The sequence below is a fragment of the Budorcas taxicolor genome, chromosome 20, assembly GCF_023091745.1.
Source record: "Budorcas taxicolor isolate Tak-1 chromosome 20, Takin1.1, whole genome shotgun sequence".
Classification (NCBI taxonomy): domain Eukaryota; kingdom Metazoa; phylum Chordata; class Mammalia; order Artiodactyla; family Bovidae; genus Budorcas; species Budorcas taxicolor.
In genome coordinates, this window is record NC_068929.1 from 69,660,321 (window position 1) to 69,678,683 (window position 18,363).

The window sequence follows — 18,363 nt, forward strand, 5'->3', positions numbered from 1 at the left end:
TAAGGCAAAAGCAATTGTTGTGTGTGTGTGTGCGCGCATGTGTGTGTGTGCACAAAATGACCAAATTTGCAAAACAAGAATAGCTGCTTTTTATCATAATCACCATATAATAACATTTTGTAATTTCATATTCTGATGTTTGGAAATGTCTGATTTGTACCATCAAAAAATGGCAAGTACCCCCTTAATATTTTTCTGGGAAATTTCTCCTCCAATTCCCAAGTGAGCTGAATTCACTTTTAAAATGTAATCTGATCCACTAAAAGATAGGATTTCCTTCTCTCATCAAGAACTCTTAATAATAATAAAAAATCTTGGGGATATTTGCTAAATATTGTGATGGAGAATTATTATTTTACAGAAACTATTTTTAAAGTAGTAATTTCTTCAACCTGTGTGGCTTCACCAATGTAACCATTACCTTCAGAAAGCATTTCTTTCTCCAGTTATCTTCAGAATCTTTAAAATGTCTTTCCTTTTTGTGTATAGAAGAAATAAAGCAGCAATAATTCTCTCTCTCCTATAGTCTGAAAGAATTAAAACATTCTTCCATTTAACATAATAGATACAAGCTCCTGATGGTTGAATTTGGGCCAATACAGTTGTTCAAGTTTGTGGATAATTCTGTACCACAAACTACAGAATTTTAGATTAGATTTGATGGCTACATCAAGTCCCACCTCTTGTGTATTAATTCTGAGTTGTAGCAAAACCAATCATGTTATCCTTACAAAGCTATCCCTGAGGAGCATGGGGACCCATGAGGAAAAACCAAGCTGCACGTGCTACCTGGTCGGGTTGGGGGGGCTCCACCCACCAGTGGGACACCCCATGGGAACCAGGTGGCTCTGGCAGACTGCCTGGTGACCTCTCAGCTCTGCCCTTTTACTAGCCGTCTGCCTCAGGCACAGGTTCAACCTCAGCGAGCCTCAGCTTCCTCTTCCGTAAGATGGGACTAACAACAGCATCTACCCCATGGGCTGTTGCAAAGATTTAATCAGATGACCCACTAAAAGCATTTGCACAGCAGCTGGCCCGCAGGAAGCACCTGGCAAATTCACAGTCTTACTGTATTTCAAATAGCTATGAGCGGAAGGGATGGGGTGTGTGCTCAGTTGAGCAAATTGGTAATGGACACATTTGTTTGGCACATATGATATGCTGGGTATTGGGTGAGGCGAACGTGAAACAGAGCTGCAGATAGGTAATGCAGTCTAGCAGGATCAGCGTAGAAATCAACATTTTCCAGACCATGCGGAGGTATTAGAGAACAGGGCCCTCGCGTTATTGGAGGAGTCATGGAGGAGCCTTCTGCGGGAGCTAAGGCGTCTTGGCAGGGTTTTGGGGGATGGAAGGGGCTCAAGTGATGAAGCTTTCCAGATCAGGGTGGGTCTATGAGCTCAGCAAAAGGGGAGACCTACCGGTGTGCCCTGGGAGGGTGGGGCTGGTGGGAGAGGGACCTCCCGGGGGCCCTGGTGGGAAGAGCCACACCCCGGGTGGGCGCTGATTGGGGATTTGGATGTATTCTATAATGGTCATGACCAGGGGCGTGAGAATGCCAGGGGAGGGTTTAGAGGAACCAGAGCAAGGCCCGCAGGGAGGATGGAAGGGGATGGAGCAGCTGGACGGGCACCTCAGGAGGCCAGGTGGGGGATGGCATGCCTGTAGGGAGACAGCGGGGCAGGGCGGGGAGAAGCCAGGCTGGGGGACAGGAAGGAGGAGCTAGACCACCCCCAGACCCGCCAGGAAGGGAGTGGCACCTTCTGGCCACTTCCCCCGGCTCCCAAATCCCAGCCGGCCCTCCTCTCCTAACCAACGCCACCTGGTTGGTCCCAATTCTGTTTCTTTCCCTGAGACTCTCCATCTGGGGTCCTTTGTCCAGTCCATCCTAAAGGAAATCAGTCCTCAATATTCACTGGAAGGACTGATGCTGAAGCTGAAACTCCAGTACTTGGGCCACCTGATGCAAACAACTGACTCACTGGAAAAGACCCTGATTGAGAAAGATGGAGGGCAGGAGGAGAAGGGGACAACAGAGGAGGATGAGATGGTTGGATGGCACCATGGACCTGACGGACATGAGTTTGAGCAAGTTCTGGGAGTTGGTGATGGACAGGGAAGCCTGGCGTGCTGCAGTCCATGGGGTCACAAAGAGTCAGGCACAACTGAGCAACTGAACCGAACTGAGCAGTGAAACAATACTTAGAAAAGCGGGCTAACCCTCAGTGTTACAATCAGGTATCTGCATGAGCATTCCTGCTGGGATAGTCACGCAGGAGCTTGGAGAACCCTGCTGACCCCTGAACCCTGCCTCTCATAAGTCCCCAGTGCACACGCAGGCCATGGCCAGGGGTCCAGTCTGCACACACCAGTGAACGGGCCTCTTCTAAATACTAAGCAAGCAGTACTGCAGGGCTGCTGGGCGTATCACAGACACATGTGAGCGGGCTTCGCATCATCCCTACTAGATAAGCATCTCGTTGCTGACAAAGGCCCGTGTAGTCAAAGCTACAGTCTCTCCAGCAGTCATGCACAGACATGAGAGTAGGACCTTACAAAAGGCTCAGCGATGAGGAAGTGACGCTTTTGAACTGTGGTGCTGGAGAAGACTCTTGAGAGTCCCTTGGACAGCAAAGAGATCAAACCAGTCAATCCTAAAGGAAATCGACCCTGAATATTGATTGGAAGGACTGATGCTGAAGCTGAAACTCCAATACTTTGGCCACCTGATGCAAAGAGCCGACACATTGGAAAAGACCCTGATGCTGGGAAAGATTGAGGGCAGCTGAAGAAGAGGGTGGCAGAGGATGAGATGGTTGGATAGCACCTCTTTCTCAATGGACATGAGTTTGAGCAAACTCTGGGAGATAGTAATGGACTGGGAAGCCTGGCGTGCTGCAGTCCACACGGTTGCAAAGAGTCGGACGTGATGGAGCAACTGAATAGCAATCACTGGATAGTTCTTGGTGACCCGCACTTTCCACAAGTTTTATTCACTGTGTGCCCAGTGTGTGCCTGGCACAGAGCGGGCACTCAATGCCTACAGTGCATGAACCAGCTAATTATCCACAGTTCTGGGTGGTCCTGCACCTGAGCCCTTGGAGCTGTGTCTGATCCGAGGTGAGGACGTTTCTGACACTCACGCTCCCTTTTTGCAGGGTTTCTACTCCTTAGTCCAGGGAAGCAGGCCTGGGTTGTCTGATGGTCTCCTCTACACAAGCAGGACTTCCAGAGGGCTGGGCAGGGTGGACACAGGACAGTGAGTTCAAACAAGGTGGGGGGGGCAGGTAAGAGTTCATTACACCCACCACCACCTGAAGCTCTGGCTGCTGGTGGGAGGAGGGACCACAGATGGTGGATGTGGAATAAATGAGCAGTTCTGGTCCAGCCCTTGTCGTCCATTACAATCAAGTAGGAGATTTTCCAGCAGGACTCTACTAGGGCCTGATCTTATCCACGAGAAATCTGAATCTTCGATGATGGGGGCCTGGCATTGGAATAATGTGGGCTTCCCAGGTGGCACAGTGGTAAAGAATCTGCCTGCCAATGCAGGAGGTACGGGTTTGATCCCTGGGTTGGGAAGATACCCTGGAGGAGCAAATGGAAACCCACTCCAATATTCTTGCCTGGAGAATCCCATGGATGGAGGAGCCTGGTGGGCTACATTCCATGGGGTCGCAAAGAGTCAGACACAACTCAGCGACTGGGCACACACGTGGGCACTGGAATAATCTAAAGGCTTCCCAGAGCATCTAATGAATGTGGGGCCGACCACCTCCAGCAGAGAGGACAGGAGTTACCCCTCCCCATCCCATCCCATCTCCCCACTCCCTTCCCAGAGCATCTCATGAACCTGGGGCCGACCACCTCCAGCAGAGAGGACAGGAGTCACCCTCCCCATCCCATCCCATCTCCCCACTCCCTTGCATGCGTGGGTGTGCGAAGTCACTTCAGTTGCGTTCAACTCTTTGCAACTCCATAGACTGTAGCCTGCCAGGCTCCTCCGTCCATGGGATTCTGCAGGCAAGAGCACTGGAGTGGGTTGCCATGCCGTCCTCCAGGGGATCTTCCCCACCCAGGGATCGAACCTGTGTTTCCTTCAGCTCCTGCACTGGCAGGCAGATTCTTCACTACTGAACCACTAGTGAAGCCCTTCCCACCACCTTATCAACCCAGTAAGAATCTAGGACTCAAGGGATTTGAAATGTGGCTCAGAGAACCCACTGTTAGTGGCTGTTTTTTTTTTTTTAATCTTTTAAATGGACATGAAAGTCATTTGTCTGGTCCCTTTACTGCCCCTAGAGTGGTACCACTGAGGCTGCTTTCCTTCTAAACCTGCACTCACACATGCCTGTTTGTGGGGATGAGAAAGGGCAGGACTCTGGGTTAAAACAAACTTCAGCTTCTTAGTTGTGTTGGCATGTCCCACTGAAAAGCAAAGAAAAGCCCCTAAACTCTCCTGACCCTGAGAAAGGAAAGCAAACCTTTTACACCGTTTCCTATAAATCAGACAAGTAAACAGAAAGGCGTTTACCCCCTCTTTCTATATGTGCTGATCCTAAAAAGACAACAACTCAGGGTAAAGTGAGTCACTTCTGCTATGAACTGCACCGTCAGCCCCGGGCTGAGCAGCCTCGCTGCGGAGCTGGCGTGTGGGAGCTCACCAAGTTGGCGTGGGACTATTTTAGGATGCAGAGGCCTGTCCGTGTCCTCCAGCCCGCCCTACTTGATAGCAGAACAAGCTATTTTTTCCTCCGAACCATCGAGCACACGGAGACCTCAAGCCGCAGAGTCATCTGGCATGGGGGATGACCTCTGCCACCTACACATGGGCACAGGACACAGTGACACAGTGACTCATAAGACCCGAAACACTCGAATCTGCTCTCCTGGGTGAGTCACGTGGCATGACCCACGCCCCGGCTGTCACTGTTTACACGCCCGCTTCTCCTAGCTTCCCTTTAAAGGTGCCACGGTCTCTGTTCCAAGCTGACCCCGCTGAGTGCGGTCCTGTGTGCACACAGGTGGACGTCATTTATGTTACTCTGGAAACCAGCAACAGCCTCGAGAGAAAAGAGCCTGAACTGGTTAAGAAATTCCTGTTTGGGCTTGTTATGGGGCTGTGCAGTGATCCCACTGAAACTCATAGGATGGAGTCCTACCCTCAAGCACCTCAGAAGGTAACTAACGGTGTGTGGAGGATCTCTGCAGAGGTGATCATGTCACACTGAGGTCATTAGTGTGGGCCCTGATCCGGTAACACACAGGCTTCCCTCATAGCTCAGTTGGTAAAGAATCTGCCTGCAATGTAGGAGACCCCGGTTCAATTCCGGTGGCGTCCCCGGGCGGAGCAGTGCCCTCGGAGCCCTGAGCGAGGGGGGCGGGGCGGGGAGCCCCACGCGTCAGGGCCGTGGGGGTGGGGGGCCGCCGGTGTGCGGCGGGAGAGTGTTCTCCCCGGGCCGGCTGCGGCTCTGGGGGTGGCAGTCAGGAAGATCCCCTGAAGAAGGGATAGGCTACCCACTCCAGTATTCTTGGGCTTTCCTTGTGGCTCAGCTGCTAAAGAATCCACCTGCAATGCGGGAGACTTGGGTTTGATCCCTGGGTTGGGAAGATCCCCTGGAGAAGGGAAAGGCTACCCACTGCAATATTTTGGCCTGGAAAATTCCATGGGCTGGATAGTCCATGGGGTGGCAAAGAGCTGGATGCGACTGGGCGACTTTCACTCACCCAGTAAGAGCAGTGTCCTTACAAGAAGGGGAGGTGAGGACACCGAGCCAGAAGGAAGGCCACGCGGGGACACGGAGCAGACGGCCGTCTACGAGCCGGGCAGGAGGCCTGAGAACATCCTCCTCCCCTCAGAAGAAGCCAAGCCTGCTGCCACCTTGGTCTCAGACTTCTGGCCTCCAGAAGGCGAGAAGTAAACGCCTGTTGTCTGAGCACCCCAGAATGCGGTACTTTGGGTCAGAGCCTTAGCAAACCCACACAGCGCTTTCAGAATGTTGTGTGAACTAGAATAGCTCAGACGCCAGTACACTTTAGGAACCCACAGGGCTGTTCTTCGCTGCTTTTTGAGATTGTGTTTGCTTGCTTCTAGTCGCCGAGTTGTGTTTGACTCATCTGTGACCCCCTGGACTGTGGCCCGCCAGGCTCCTCTGTCCATAGGATTTCCCAGGCAAGAATACTGGAGTGGGCTGCCATGCCCTCCTCCAGGGGATCTCTCCCACCCAGAGACTAAACCCGAGACTCCTGCACTGGCAGACGGGCTCTTTCCCACTGAGCCACCTGGGGAGACATGCAGACTGTGCAGTAACAGGTAAAAAGCTACTTCCAGGCCTAGTACTTTGGAAGAAATCCTGAAGATGGGCTGTGTGTGTCGCCAGACTCAGCGACACCCAGGATGCAGAACCCTTGAAGCGCTAAAGCTGACCTCCAAGATGCACTTTATCACCAAACAAAGCTGATCAGCAGGGCCTGCTCCTTCTTCATCATACATTCACAAGCTTGGACACCTGCCACTTCGCTGCGTTCCAAAATTCCAGAAACGATTGCTGTCAGGAAACTCAACTGCCCCAGAATCGCTTACCTATTTCTAGTTCAAACACTGAGAACTGAAGGTGTTTCAGTCTGACTGTTCTCATTCTTCTGCTGATGGCTGACTGTGTCCCTGTCCTCTGTGGACACAAATGATGACCACATAGGTCACCTCCAACCACCAGCTGGAGATAATCAGGGTCCTAGCTGGCCTGGGTGTGACTCTGCCATCACGGACAACCATCACCAACATGGGCTGGTGCTCAGAGCCTTACAGTCATTGCTGGTATTAGTACACAGAGCTGCATTTACTTCCCCTGACCACGTGGAGCTGAGGTTCCCTCACCTGTACAGCGACCGCTGGAATAGCAGAACCAGGTAAGCTGATTGCCCTGATGCTCAGCTGCCCAGAGCTTGGCACAGAGCAAACAGTACATGCTAGCAGCCACTGCTGTTAATGCATCGACCTCCTGCTGGGTTGAGTCCCGTGGTTGGCACCAAGGGGGCAGAGGAGGAGTAAGAAACTCTCTTTCAAGCACCATCTGGTTCCCCTGCCCAGGGTGATGTCTCACTAATTGAAAAGGACACACTCAGGAGGCACACTGATGTGAAAATAGAACCCGACTTAATGCACCCTCAAGCCACTATGACTCTAATACTGCTGAAGCTGAAGTTCCAATCCTTTGGCCACTTGATGTGAAGAGCCAACTCGCTTGAAAAGACCTAGATGCTGGGAAAGATTGACGGCAGGAGGAGAAAGGGGTGACAGAGGATGAGACAGCTGGATGGCATCACTGACTCATAGGACGTGAGTTTTAGTAAGCTCTGGGAGATGGTGAAGGACAGGGAAGTCTGGTGTGCTGCATTCCATGGGGTCACAAAGAGTCGGACACAACTGAGCAACTGAACAACAATAAGAAGTCACTTTGGGGAGCTTCTGCTCAGACAAGTGCAAGTAGAGGGCATCTGTAGGATCATCAGTTATTCCGGGAGTGAGACCCGGTACACACAGGGCATGGCCTACGCAGGACCCTCCGAGGCATGGAGATTTCTCTTAATTTCACAAACGAGTTAGCTAAAATGTCTCTTTGTAGTCAAAAGAGGATTTGGTAATAAACAGGCAAGGTATGTATGTCACCATCTCTACACAGAATATATGCAGAAGAAATATTTGGTAAGTTAATTTAAAACAGACAAAATTCCTAAAGCAGCACACCAGAGATGCTGATAGCATGGGGCCCCCAATAGTCAGGTAACGTGAAATGACTCATGAAATGACTGACCTGTCACATCTCGTGATAAACCCAAACATTTAATGCTCGACACAAAATGGTGAAGCAGATCTCTTCTTTATATGACCCGTTGATTAAGAAGACCAATCTCTTCTCAATATGACCCTTAAAAGTATTTTGTCTTCCTTGGTGGCTCAGACAGTAAAGCGTCTGCCTACAATGCAGGAGACCCAGGTTCGATCCCTGGGTCAGGAAGATCCCCTGGAGAAGGAAATGGAAACCCACTCCAGAATTCTTGTTTGGAAAATCCCATGGACAGAGGAGCCTGGTAGGCTACAGTCCATGGAGCCGCCAAGAGTTGGACACGACTGAGCAACTTCACTATGCTATGCTAAAAGAATTTTATGATGTGTCTAAAGGCAGAGAAAAAAAATCGACTTTAGGGTATCCCCAATTCAGAAATTTAAGCTTAGTAGTTGCGAAAGAGGAAACAGAGCCTTTTCTAACTTTGTCGAGTAAGAAAAATGAATCCTAAAAAAGAAAGTGCCAACAGAGAGGAGAAGGTAAGTGGCATGGAGCTGTTCTGCCTTTTAAAGTAATTATTGGTTTGGTAGCATTCCTGGTTGTCTTTGAAAGCCTCATCAGGTATTTTGACTGCTTTCCCAAAGCCTATTACCTTTAACTATGGAAATAATTTGGTAACCAAGGTACGTGCGATGAACAACCTGTAGGTAGGAAATTCACAAAAACAGGAAAGGCGCCTAACACACAGAGCCCCCAAACACTACTGGGACCCTGCCCCGCACAGAAGCCTGAGGCACTGCTGAGCGACCATTCCTCCGGTCCTTACACTGCATTTTGAGTGGTTTGTGTGTATCCTACACGACTCTTTTGGATGCTGAAGTCAGCAGGAAAAGTGCAAAGGAACTGAATTGGTATTTTTAGAAATTTGTATTGGTATTTTAGAAAGAGAAGAGAGTCCTCCTCTTCCTTTCAGATATTTCACACACTAGACTTTAGAACAGGTTAAGTATAAAATAATATGCTAGGTGGGGGAGGTGCTGAGTTCAACTAAGATTTTGAAACTAATAAATAAAAATGTTGATAATTACTTGCAACAGTGAGGTCTCTAGCTTGCCGACTGTATGAAGATTCTCAATTTGGAGTACAGAGGAAAGAAATATATACCCAAGGACTTGCCCAATTTAACAGAAGTGCCCAGGCACCAACAGAACGATCACTCACAGCACCGATGTGAACGCGGCAGATATTTATTAACAACTTACTAAGACAGATCTCTTCTTAGGGAAAAAAGTCCTTACTTGTCATTTGAAATCTTTATTTTCCTGCATCTTTCAAAATGCAGGCTGAGGTCCACGTGACCTCTGGGGTCGCTTCCAAACCTAAATGCTATGATTCTATGATTATAAGGCAGAATGATATTCCTCCACCCCATGTCCCCAAAATCATCACCGTGAAGGATAAAAGATGGTAAGAGAGTGTTCTAGAGAGTTCTGATTAGCAGAGCTTTCTGATACCAACAACAGATGCATTTCTGTGAAAAAGTCTTCCCCATCATTTGTACAAATCCTGATAATATAAACGGGACCCCCTCTGACCCCCGCGGCTTGTATTTCGTCGCAGGCTCCCATCACATCAGAGCCAGCACTAGACCGCAAGCTTCAGGGTGAATTTCTGATGTTAAAGCATTAAACCTCGCCTTTCTAAAGCTGCCACATTCATGCTGTTTCGAACTGGAGAAAGAAGCGGAAGCTAAACCCCAGGAAAGCTGGACTAGCAGCATAGTTACTTGGTGAAAACAGACCTTCGTCAAGAATTAAGTGCCAAGGCGATTGGCGTGGAATCCCAGGGGCTCCGCCTCTGGTGAGATGGGCAGAACAAGCATTATCTGATTAGTGTGAGAGATCCTGAAGAGGCAGGTGACAGGGGACTGCTGGCTTCTAAGATGCTGGCTGTAGAATGATCACATCGAGGTCATTCGGGGTCTCCTAAACAGAACAGTCAGAGAAGGCAATGGCACCCCACTCCAGTACTCTTGCCTGGAAAACCCCATGGACGGAGGGGCCTTGTGGGCTGCAGTCCACGGGGTCGCTAGGAGTCAGACACGACTGAGCGACTTCACTTTCACTTTTCACTTTCATGCATTGGAGAAGGAAACGGCAACCCACTCCAGTGTTCTTGCCTGGAGAATCCCAGGGACAGGGGAGCCTGGTGGGCTGCCGTCTATGGGGTCACATAGAGCCGGACACAACTGAAGCAACTTAGCAAACAGAACAGTGATTCTCCACAAACCTGAAACACACCCACATAAAACTATGCCTTTTTTTTTTTTTTTAAGTAACGCTCAATAGAGATTTAGGAAAACATCAACCAAACTGAACATGATCAAGAGCATATAGCTTGGGAAGAGAAAAACCATCACACCTCTGCCTGCAGCTGCTGCTGCTGCTGCTGCTGCTGCTTCTAAGTCGCTTCAGTCATGTCCGACTCTGTGCGACCCCGTAGAGGGCAGCCCACCATCCAGGCTCCCCTGTCCCTGGGATTAGGGGAAGGGATTTCAGAAGGTTCATTCATTCTCCGCTCTCAGGCTCTCTGGGGGTTCTTGGCAGTAAAGCTGCCATCTGGGGCAGTAGGAGAGAAGACTCAGACATCAAGCTTGCCCCTGATTTCAGTAGTCAAAAATCTTTAACCCTGATGATGGATTTAAGCCCTGGGGGCATGAGGAAACTGAAGGAAGTTCAAGGGTCTGAGAGAGAGAGCGAGCTAGGTCTCCCAGGAGCCAATGGTCCTGGTGAGAGGCAGGTCCCAGGCGTTTCCTGGGGGAGTCTGGCCTTGTCACTTACAGAACGACTCACACCACACCTCCGCCTCTCCAGTGAAATTTGTCAAGAGCAGAATTTTCCCCTTGCACTAGATGCCCGTCAGGACGAAGCAGAGCCAACGAGCAGATTCGGCGGCAGGCAGCTGGCCCTCTGCAGAGACGACCCCCCGCCCCGCCCGAACTCGCAAGGCCTCCCTGAGCTATTGAGGGGTGGGGAAAACCTCTGTGTGTGTGGCGGGCAAGGGGGCGATGAACCGGGCTGGACGTTTAGATGCTGAGACCGTATAAAGTTTCTCCTGCGGGGAGATTACGGCTACAGGAGATGGGGAGGCCACGGAGAAGGAGGCCTGGGCGGGGGCGGGCTGGGCCGGGAGGGGAGGAGAGAGGGGGACTCAGGGGGCAGAGAGGGAGGCAGGAGGCGGAGATGGTGGAGGGGCAAGGGGGAAAGAGGCAGGGGCAGATGGAGGCAGCGGGTTTGAGGCGAGGACCGGAGGTGCACGGGCAGAGCCGGAGGGACGATCGGCGAGAAGGACAGAGGAGGAGAGACAGGAGGGCGTGCGGGAGGGGAAGCCCGAATTCTGGAGAGGCGGAGACCCGGAGCGACGCGGTGGGAAAGCGGGCAAGGGAGAAGACGCTCAGGCAAGTCGAGCGGAGGCGCCCGGGGGACGGCTCCCCGTCGGAGGCAGGTTTCGAGGGCGCCCCGCGCGCCCCCCGAGCCGCCCGCCCGCCCGCTTACCTGGCCCTTGACCAGGCTGGCGGCGAACTGGCGCATGACGGCCTCCACCGTGTAGGCGCTGGACCAGCCGCGCGGCGTGAGCAGCTCCATGCAGATGGCGCCGCCGTCCAGCACGTAGCCGTTCTCCAGGCGCGGGCTGAGCACCCGCATGAAGGGCGGAGAGAAGGGGAAGTTGTCGGGGAAGGTGAGGTTGAGCAGGATGAACTCGGTGTTGGTCTCCTTCATGTCCTGCCACAGCACCGAGTCCTTGTCCACCTGGTGCAGCTTCACGTTCCAGTCGAACAGGCTCTCGTCCACCAGCTCCACGGAGATGAAGCGGTCGCTGAGGCGCGCGATGTCCCGCAGCTCCTTCATGAGGCGCCGGCTGCGCACCTGCGCGCAGTGCTGCTGGCGCGCCGCGGGCACCAGGCTGCCGCCCGCCGCCGCCGCCGCCGCCGCCGCCGGGCCCGGCCCCGCCCTGGCGCCCGGCGCCCGCTCCCGGGGGCCCCCGGCGCCCGGCGCCCCCGCCGCGCCCGCCGGTGGCGGCGGCGCCTTGTCGCGCGGGGCCAGCTCCGCCGCGCGCTTGCCTTTGCCCTTGCCGGGCCCGGGGCTGGCGTCGCCCGCGCCCCCGGCCGGGTGCGGCTGCTGCGGGGGCTTGTGGCCGCCGCTCTTGGCGCCGCCCTTGCCGCGCAGCGCCGCGCTCTGCGGGCCGCCGCCGCCGCCGCCGGCGCGGTGGTTGTGGTGGTGCTTGGGGTCCTCGGTGTCCCGGTTGTGCAGGCGGATGAGCCCGATTTTGCGGAGCAGCGTGGCCATCTTAGGCTCGGCGCGGGCGGGGGGCTCCCCTCGGCTCCTGCGCCCGGAGCCCGAGGGGCGCGCGGGGCGGCGACCAGCGACCACTCAGCGGGGCGCGGCGCGGGCCACCCCCGGCGCCGGCGGCCGTGGCGCAGGCGAGCGGGCAGCGCGCGCTCTCGCCGGCCGCTGGGTCGCCGCTGTCATATGACGGGGCCGGCTCGGGTTCGGGCTCGGGCTCCGGCCGCCGGGGAAGCGGGGGCGTGGAGGGCGCGCGGCGCGGTGGTCCGTCCCCCCCCCGGCCGGTCCCCGGAGCCCGGCGTCCGCGGCCCTTTGTGCGCGGCCGCAGCCGGGGCTGGCTTCGAGTCCGAGCGCCGCGCCGGGGCGCGCAGAGCCGGCCTCCGCGCCTCGGAGGCAGCGAAAGGGGCCGCGGGCTCGGGCCGTGCGCGCCCGCCGGGCCGTGCCGTGTCGCGCGGGCCGCTACCGCGGGGCCCCGGCCGCTGCCGCTCGCGTCTCCGCCGCCGCCGCCGCTGCCGCTGCGGCTGCTGACATTGCAGAGGCGGCTGCTCCGTCTGAGCCGCGCGCGGCGCGGAGGGGGCGGTCCTGCCGGCCCGGGCGCGGGGGGGGGGGCGCGGGGCGGGGCCGTGGGCCTGCCTGCGCCGAGCCTCTCCGCTCCCCCCAGCCGCCTGCCCGGCTCCGGCGGCTACAAGCGCACGGCCGCTGGGGGGAGACAACGGCGCGCGCCGGCCGCACCGGGAGCCCGGCCGACCTGGAACGAGGATGCGAAGTAGGGAGACAAGGGGCGTGTGTGGGCGCGCACTCGGGGTCTCGGAGGCCCCCAGTTTTTCCTCCCCGGGATCCAGGCTCGGCCACCGACCGGGGACCTACCTCCGACCTCGCTTCCCCTGCTTCGAACAATCCCGAGGGGAAGAGGACGTCGGGGAAAGGATGGAAAGCAACCTGTTTACTGATTCCCTCGTCGCAGATGGAGCCTGGGGTCCCACAAGGCAATCTGGGACCCGGGTCTGCGGAACCAGCGCTTCCCAAGACCGATCAAAGAATCGGGGCTGGGAAGTGGGACTCGGGGAGCGTGGGCGCCTCCAGCCCCTAAAGAGTGGCCGCCCCCCCGCCCCCACCACGCCTCGAGTCAGGACTTGAGAAGATGACCGTTTCATGAATGGACTCCTGCGTCCCGGCCCGGCTCCTCTCGTCCCCTCCACGCCACAGGGGTCCTGAGTTCCGAAAGGGGAAGGAAGGGACCTCTGATTACTGGCTTTTGCGTCCGACGCTGGCGCCCGCCGGTGCTGGGGCGGGCCCGGACTCCGGTACCCGCGGGTGACCTCGGGACCGGCAGCGGAAAGTGTGGGAAGCCTCCCTCAACTTGGTTGCTTTCATCCCTCCCCTCTCTTTCTGCCTTGAACCCACTGAAAAGTATTTTTATCTGGTGAAATTTCAAGCAAGAAGCCCCCAAAGCTGGACCAACCAGAGAAGCCTTGGAGGCAATGTTTGCAGCGATCGCGCCGCCGCGCGGGCCAGGTCTGGTGTGCGTGGCCCGGCTGCGCAATCGGGAACCGAGTGGGGCGGTGACGAGCCCCGCGGTGCAGGAGGTGTGTGTGCGCCTAGTCGCTCCGTAGTGCCCAGCTCTTGCCCGCCAGCCTCCTCTGTCCACGGGACTCTCCAGGCAAGGATACTGGAGTGGGTTGTCATTTCCTGCTCCAGGGGATCTTCCCGACCCAGGAATCAAACCCAGGTCTCCTGCATTGCAGGCAGTCTCTTTACCGACTGAGCTTTGAAAGTAGAAGGAATCCACCCCCCCCCAGCCCCCCCCCCCCCCGAAAACCCAGATGGCTCAGGGCTGACTCCAGACTTCGCCGCTGTTTCTAGTTTGGCTTTCATCTATCTCGAGGACCCTCTAAATTCATCTGCCCAGCGTGTTCATTCTAATATCATCATGATGATTGTTTCTAAATGTCTCTACCATTTTCACTTTTTCCAAATTGTTAAAAATTTTCACTGTGAAAAGTAACTTTTCAGACCACCCCGGAACTAAGTACAGATCTGATGGTCTGCGGTTGGGTTTTCTGGGGTTGTCTCCCAGCAGAGCAGGGTGCTGGCCAGTCCTCACTGACTTGGGGCAAGTGCATGCACCCTGGGACATGGTCCCTGGATAGGGACGAGGTACAAAGGTCCGTCTCCGTGGAGGCTGTTTTTTCAGTGGGTGGGACTGGGCAAGAGCTTCTGCCCAAGCGAGACCAGTGGCTGGTGACCAAGTCTCGCTGTAACTGACTGCGATGTAGTTGTCCAGGTCTCCTGGACATTTTTGTGACCCCCATTCTATCCAGCTCTGATTTTTAAAGAGAAGTGGAGCAGGAAGATGACAGGGTCTGTCTGTAAATATGCTGACTTCATTTAACCTGTGGGAAGATGGAATGTGAGAAGATCTGGTGGTGATGCTGGTGGGGACAGGCAAGCATCTCATGTTTTATCATTTTACGGCCAGAGACGCCATCTCAGGTTTTATCTGACCCATTTTATTGATGAATAAGCTGTTTCAAAGAAGCTCAGCAGCTGGCCCAGCTCAGCCCTGTGCTGGGCCTTACACCCTGACCCCGTGACCCCGAGTCCTGTGCTGGGGTTGACCAGCTGCCCTAGACAGTACCTTGCACTACAGGGTTTTTGCTTGGGTTGAGTATCGGTCCTGTTCTGGAGCTGGAGGTGAGACCTCTGTAGATGTGACTGTCCCCCCCACAGACTAGCGGGCCTTGGGGGAGGCCTCACCTGAAGCAGGGGTGTCATCCTGTGTGGTTTGGGAATGGTTTAACTGAAATCCCAGGCAGCTGTTGGGAAGATTATTAGAGTGATCATATAATTTATTCTCTGAATGAAGCTTTTTTTGTTCTTTTTTAAAGTAAAAGTGAAAGTGAAAAAAAGTGAAGCCGTTCAGTCGTGTCCTCCGACTCTTTGTGACCCCATGGACTGTAGCCCACCAGGCTCCTCCATCCATGGGATTTCCCAGGCAAGAATACTAGAGTGGGTTGCCATTTCCTTCTCCAGGAGATCTTCCCGACCCAGGGATTGAATCCGGGTCTCCCACATTGTAGGCAGACACTTTACCGTCTGAGCCACCTAGGACCTCATTTAATATTGATGCTGAAACAAGAGGCCAAAGCAGGACTGACTGGCAGGTGAGATTGTGGTCATCTTACCTATTACACCTAATCCACGTGAGAGAATAGTATGCGGCAATAACCTTATAGCTATGGAGATTATATGGCAAAATGAAAATATTTATGATGAACTTAATAATAATTTCAAGTAAGAAAGCACACTGAAAAGTTATATCCACACTATAGTTACAGCTACATAAAGCTATGTATAGGAAGAAAGACTGAAGGAGGAAAATTGAAATGGTAACAATTATTACATTAGTACAGGTAGGTATTCTCAACTTACTCTCCCCTCAACCCTCCAGTCAACGGACCCAGAGACTTGATTCAGTGACTGCATGGTAAAGGCAGCAATGGGAAGAAGGACCCTTTCCTTCTTATCCCAGGAGATTCTAGAAGGTTCTGTGTTAGAAGAATGACTGGGTAACTAAGAAGAATGACTGGGTAACTACCCAGCCTAGCAGTGTGTAGAGGTTACACTTTGTTGTTAAATTTTTTCCTGTTTATTTGATTTTCCAACACTCTGAAAAGGAATGTGTTGCAGTTACAATGAAAAAAAAAGTTAAGTTTTAAAAAATTACCTTATTAGAGATTAAGTTATGGAGAAGGCAATGGCACCCCACTCCAGTACTCTTGCCTGGAAAATTCCATGGATGGAGGAGCCTGGAAGGCTGCAGTCCATGGGGTCACTGAGGGTCGGACAGGACTGAGCAACTTCACTTTGACTTTTCACTTTCATGCACTGGAGAAGGAAATGGCAACCCACTCCAGTGTTCTTGCCTGGAGAATCCCAGGGACGGGGGAGCCTGGTGGGCTATGGGGTCACACAGAGTCGGACACAACTGAAGCGACTTAGCAGCAGCAGCAGCAGAGATTAAGTTTACACCATTAGGACAGATAAATTGTGAGCATTTAGCAAAAGAAGATAAACTCTAAGGACAACTGTGGGTCCGGAGTTCCTTCTCCGTCCACAAGCAGTGATGGGATGGGGAGGGGAACGGCTAGGGAATATCTGCAGAGAAAGCCGAGGCCAGTCTGCCTTGAAAGGAAGCAAGGGAGGGAGGAAGGGAAGCTGGTTATCACGGTGGTCATCGGTCGTCCGGGAATTGCACTGCCAATGACCCGCCCATGAGCCTTCAAATTGGTGATGTCAGAGCCAGCTCTCTCCAGTGGCGGTGTTTATAAAAGGATGCAGAACTGGGTTTGACCATTTATTTATTTTTTTGTCTCAAAGGGCTGTATCGATTTTTTCCAGCTGGTCCTATTTCTTTTGGAGTCTAGTCTCAAAAAGGCATCAACCAGACCAGCTCAAAATGTCAGCACCTGAGTCATGTGCATCGTTTATTCCCTTGAACGGAGGTGTTGAGATCATGACCAAAATTCAAAAACATTTTTTTGCTAAAACAATTCACTGCAAGGCAGCATAGTGTTGATCATTGATGTCACTGGGCACATGACCTATGATGGCCTTCGTTTTTCCACCAGTCATCAAAGCCAACACTTCCATGGCAATTCTTAGCTTGTGTCATACCAAGCACTATGTGATGTGAATCTTAATTCACTTAATCTTCAGTCCAGTTCAGTTTGCTCAGTCGTGTCCGACTGTTTGTGACCACATGGACTGCAGCACGCCAGGCCTCCCTGTCCATCACCAACTCCTGGAGCTTACTCAAACTCATGTCCATGAGTTGATGATGCCATCCAACCATCTTATCCTTTGTTGTCCCCTTCTCCTCATGCCTTCAATCTTTCTCAGCATTAGAGTCTTATCCAGTGAGTCAGTTCTTCACATGAGGTGGCCAAAGTATTGTGTTTCAGCTTCAGCATCAGTCCTTCCAATGAATATTCAAGACTGATTCCCTTTAAAATGGACTACTTGGATCTCCTTGTCATCAAAGGGACTCTCAAGAGTCTTCTCCAACACCACAGTTCAAAGGCATCAATTTTTCAACATTCAGCTTTCTTTATAGTACAACTCTCATATCCATACATGACCACTGGAAAAACCATAGCTTTGACTAGACGGACCTTTGTTGGCAAAGTAATGTCTCTGCTTTTTTAATATGCTATCTAGGTTGGTCATAACTTTTCTTCCAAGGAGCAAGGATCTTTTAATTTCATGGCTGAAGTCACCATCTGCAGTGATTTTGGAGCCCAACAAAGTAAAGTCATTCACTGTTTCCATTGTTTCCCCATCTATTTGCCATGAAGTGATGGGACCTAACACCTCTTAAGCAGGCAGCATGTTTAGCCTTACTTTATAGAGAAATTAAGTACCTGGTCCAAAATGATGCAGTGAATGGTCAGTGAAGCCAAGGTTCAAACCTGGACAGATGGTGCCGCACCGTTGCTCTGTGAGCACCCGCTGCATGTGGTCACTGCAGAGACCACAGTGCGCGAGTCCGGCCCTCCTGGAGCCGGGGTTCTGGGGAGGATGTCTTTATCGCCCTCTGAGTGCTCCCTAGAAAGTTGCTCTAGAAAGCTCTAAAGGAAAGAGCTTGAGGACATCCAGGAATATTCCAGACAGTGTTCTGCACTTACCCAAGACCCACGATGGATGATGAAGGATTTATCATTTAATTGAAAACTCAGCTTTCCATTTTACAGCACAGACTCTGAAGTCACAGCAGTGAGCCTCTTGCCAGGCTCACAGGAGGTGGTGGCGAGGGAGCCTGGACCCCAGGCCTGGTGCCTTAGCCAGATGCCTCATCCGCATGCTGTCGGTTGTGCCAAAACAGGGCAGGGCTTTGCTGCTTTCTCCCAGAGTACAGGCTCTCTCCTCTTGGGTCAGACCTGACACGTGTTCCCTTGGGGTGAGCTGGGCTCTGGTTTGGGGGCAGGGGGGAGTGGCAGGTGAGTGTCGGGGAGGACTCCCTTGGGTATGATTAGCATGGGGCCTCCAGGCACAGAATGGCTTCCCTGGTGGCTCAGATGGTAGGGGATCTACCTGCCAGTGCAGGAGACCTGGGTTTGATGTCTGGGTCAGGAAGATCCCCTGGAGAAGGGAAGGGCGACCCACTCCAGTATTCTTGCCTGGAAAATCCCATGGACAGAGGAGCCCGGTGGGCTACAGTCCACGGGGTCGAA

The 18,363-nt window shown here is 53.2% G+C and overlaps 1 protein-coding gene across 1 annotated transcript in view; it reads right to left on the bottom strand.

The window, feature by feature from the left end:
* Positions 1-12,157, bottom strand: part of UBE2QL1 (ubiquitin conjugating enzyme E2 Q family like 1) — a 55,320-nt gene extending 43,163 nt beyond the window's left edge. Inside the window, exon 1 of the mRNA XM_052659180.1 lies at positions 11,342-12,157. Within this exon, the coding sequence (XP_052515140.1) occupies positions 11,342-12,133 (792 nt within the window). The 5' untranslated portion in view covers positions 12,134-12,157. The remainder of the gene's footprint in view (positions 1-11,341) is intronic.
* Between the last annotated feature and the right edge of the window lie 6,206 nt (positions 12,158-18,363).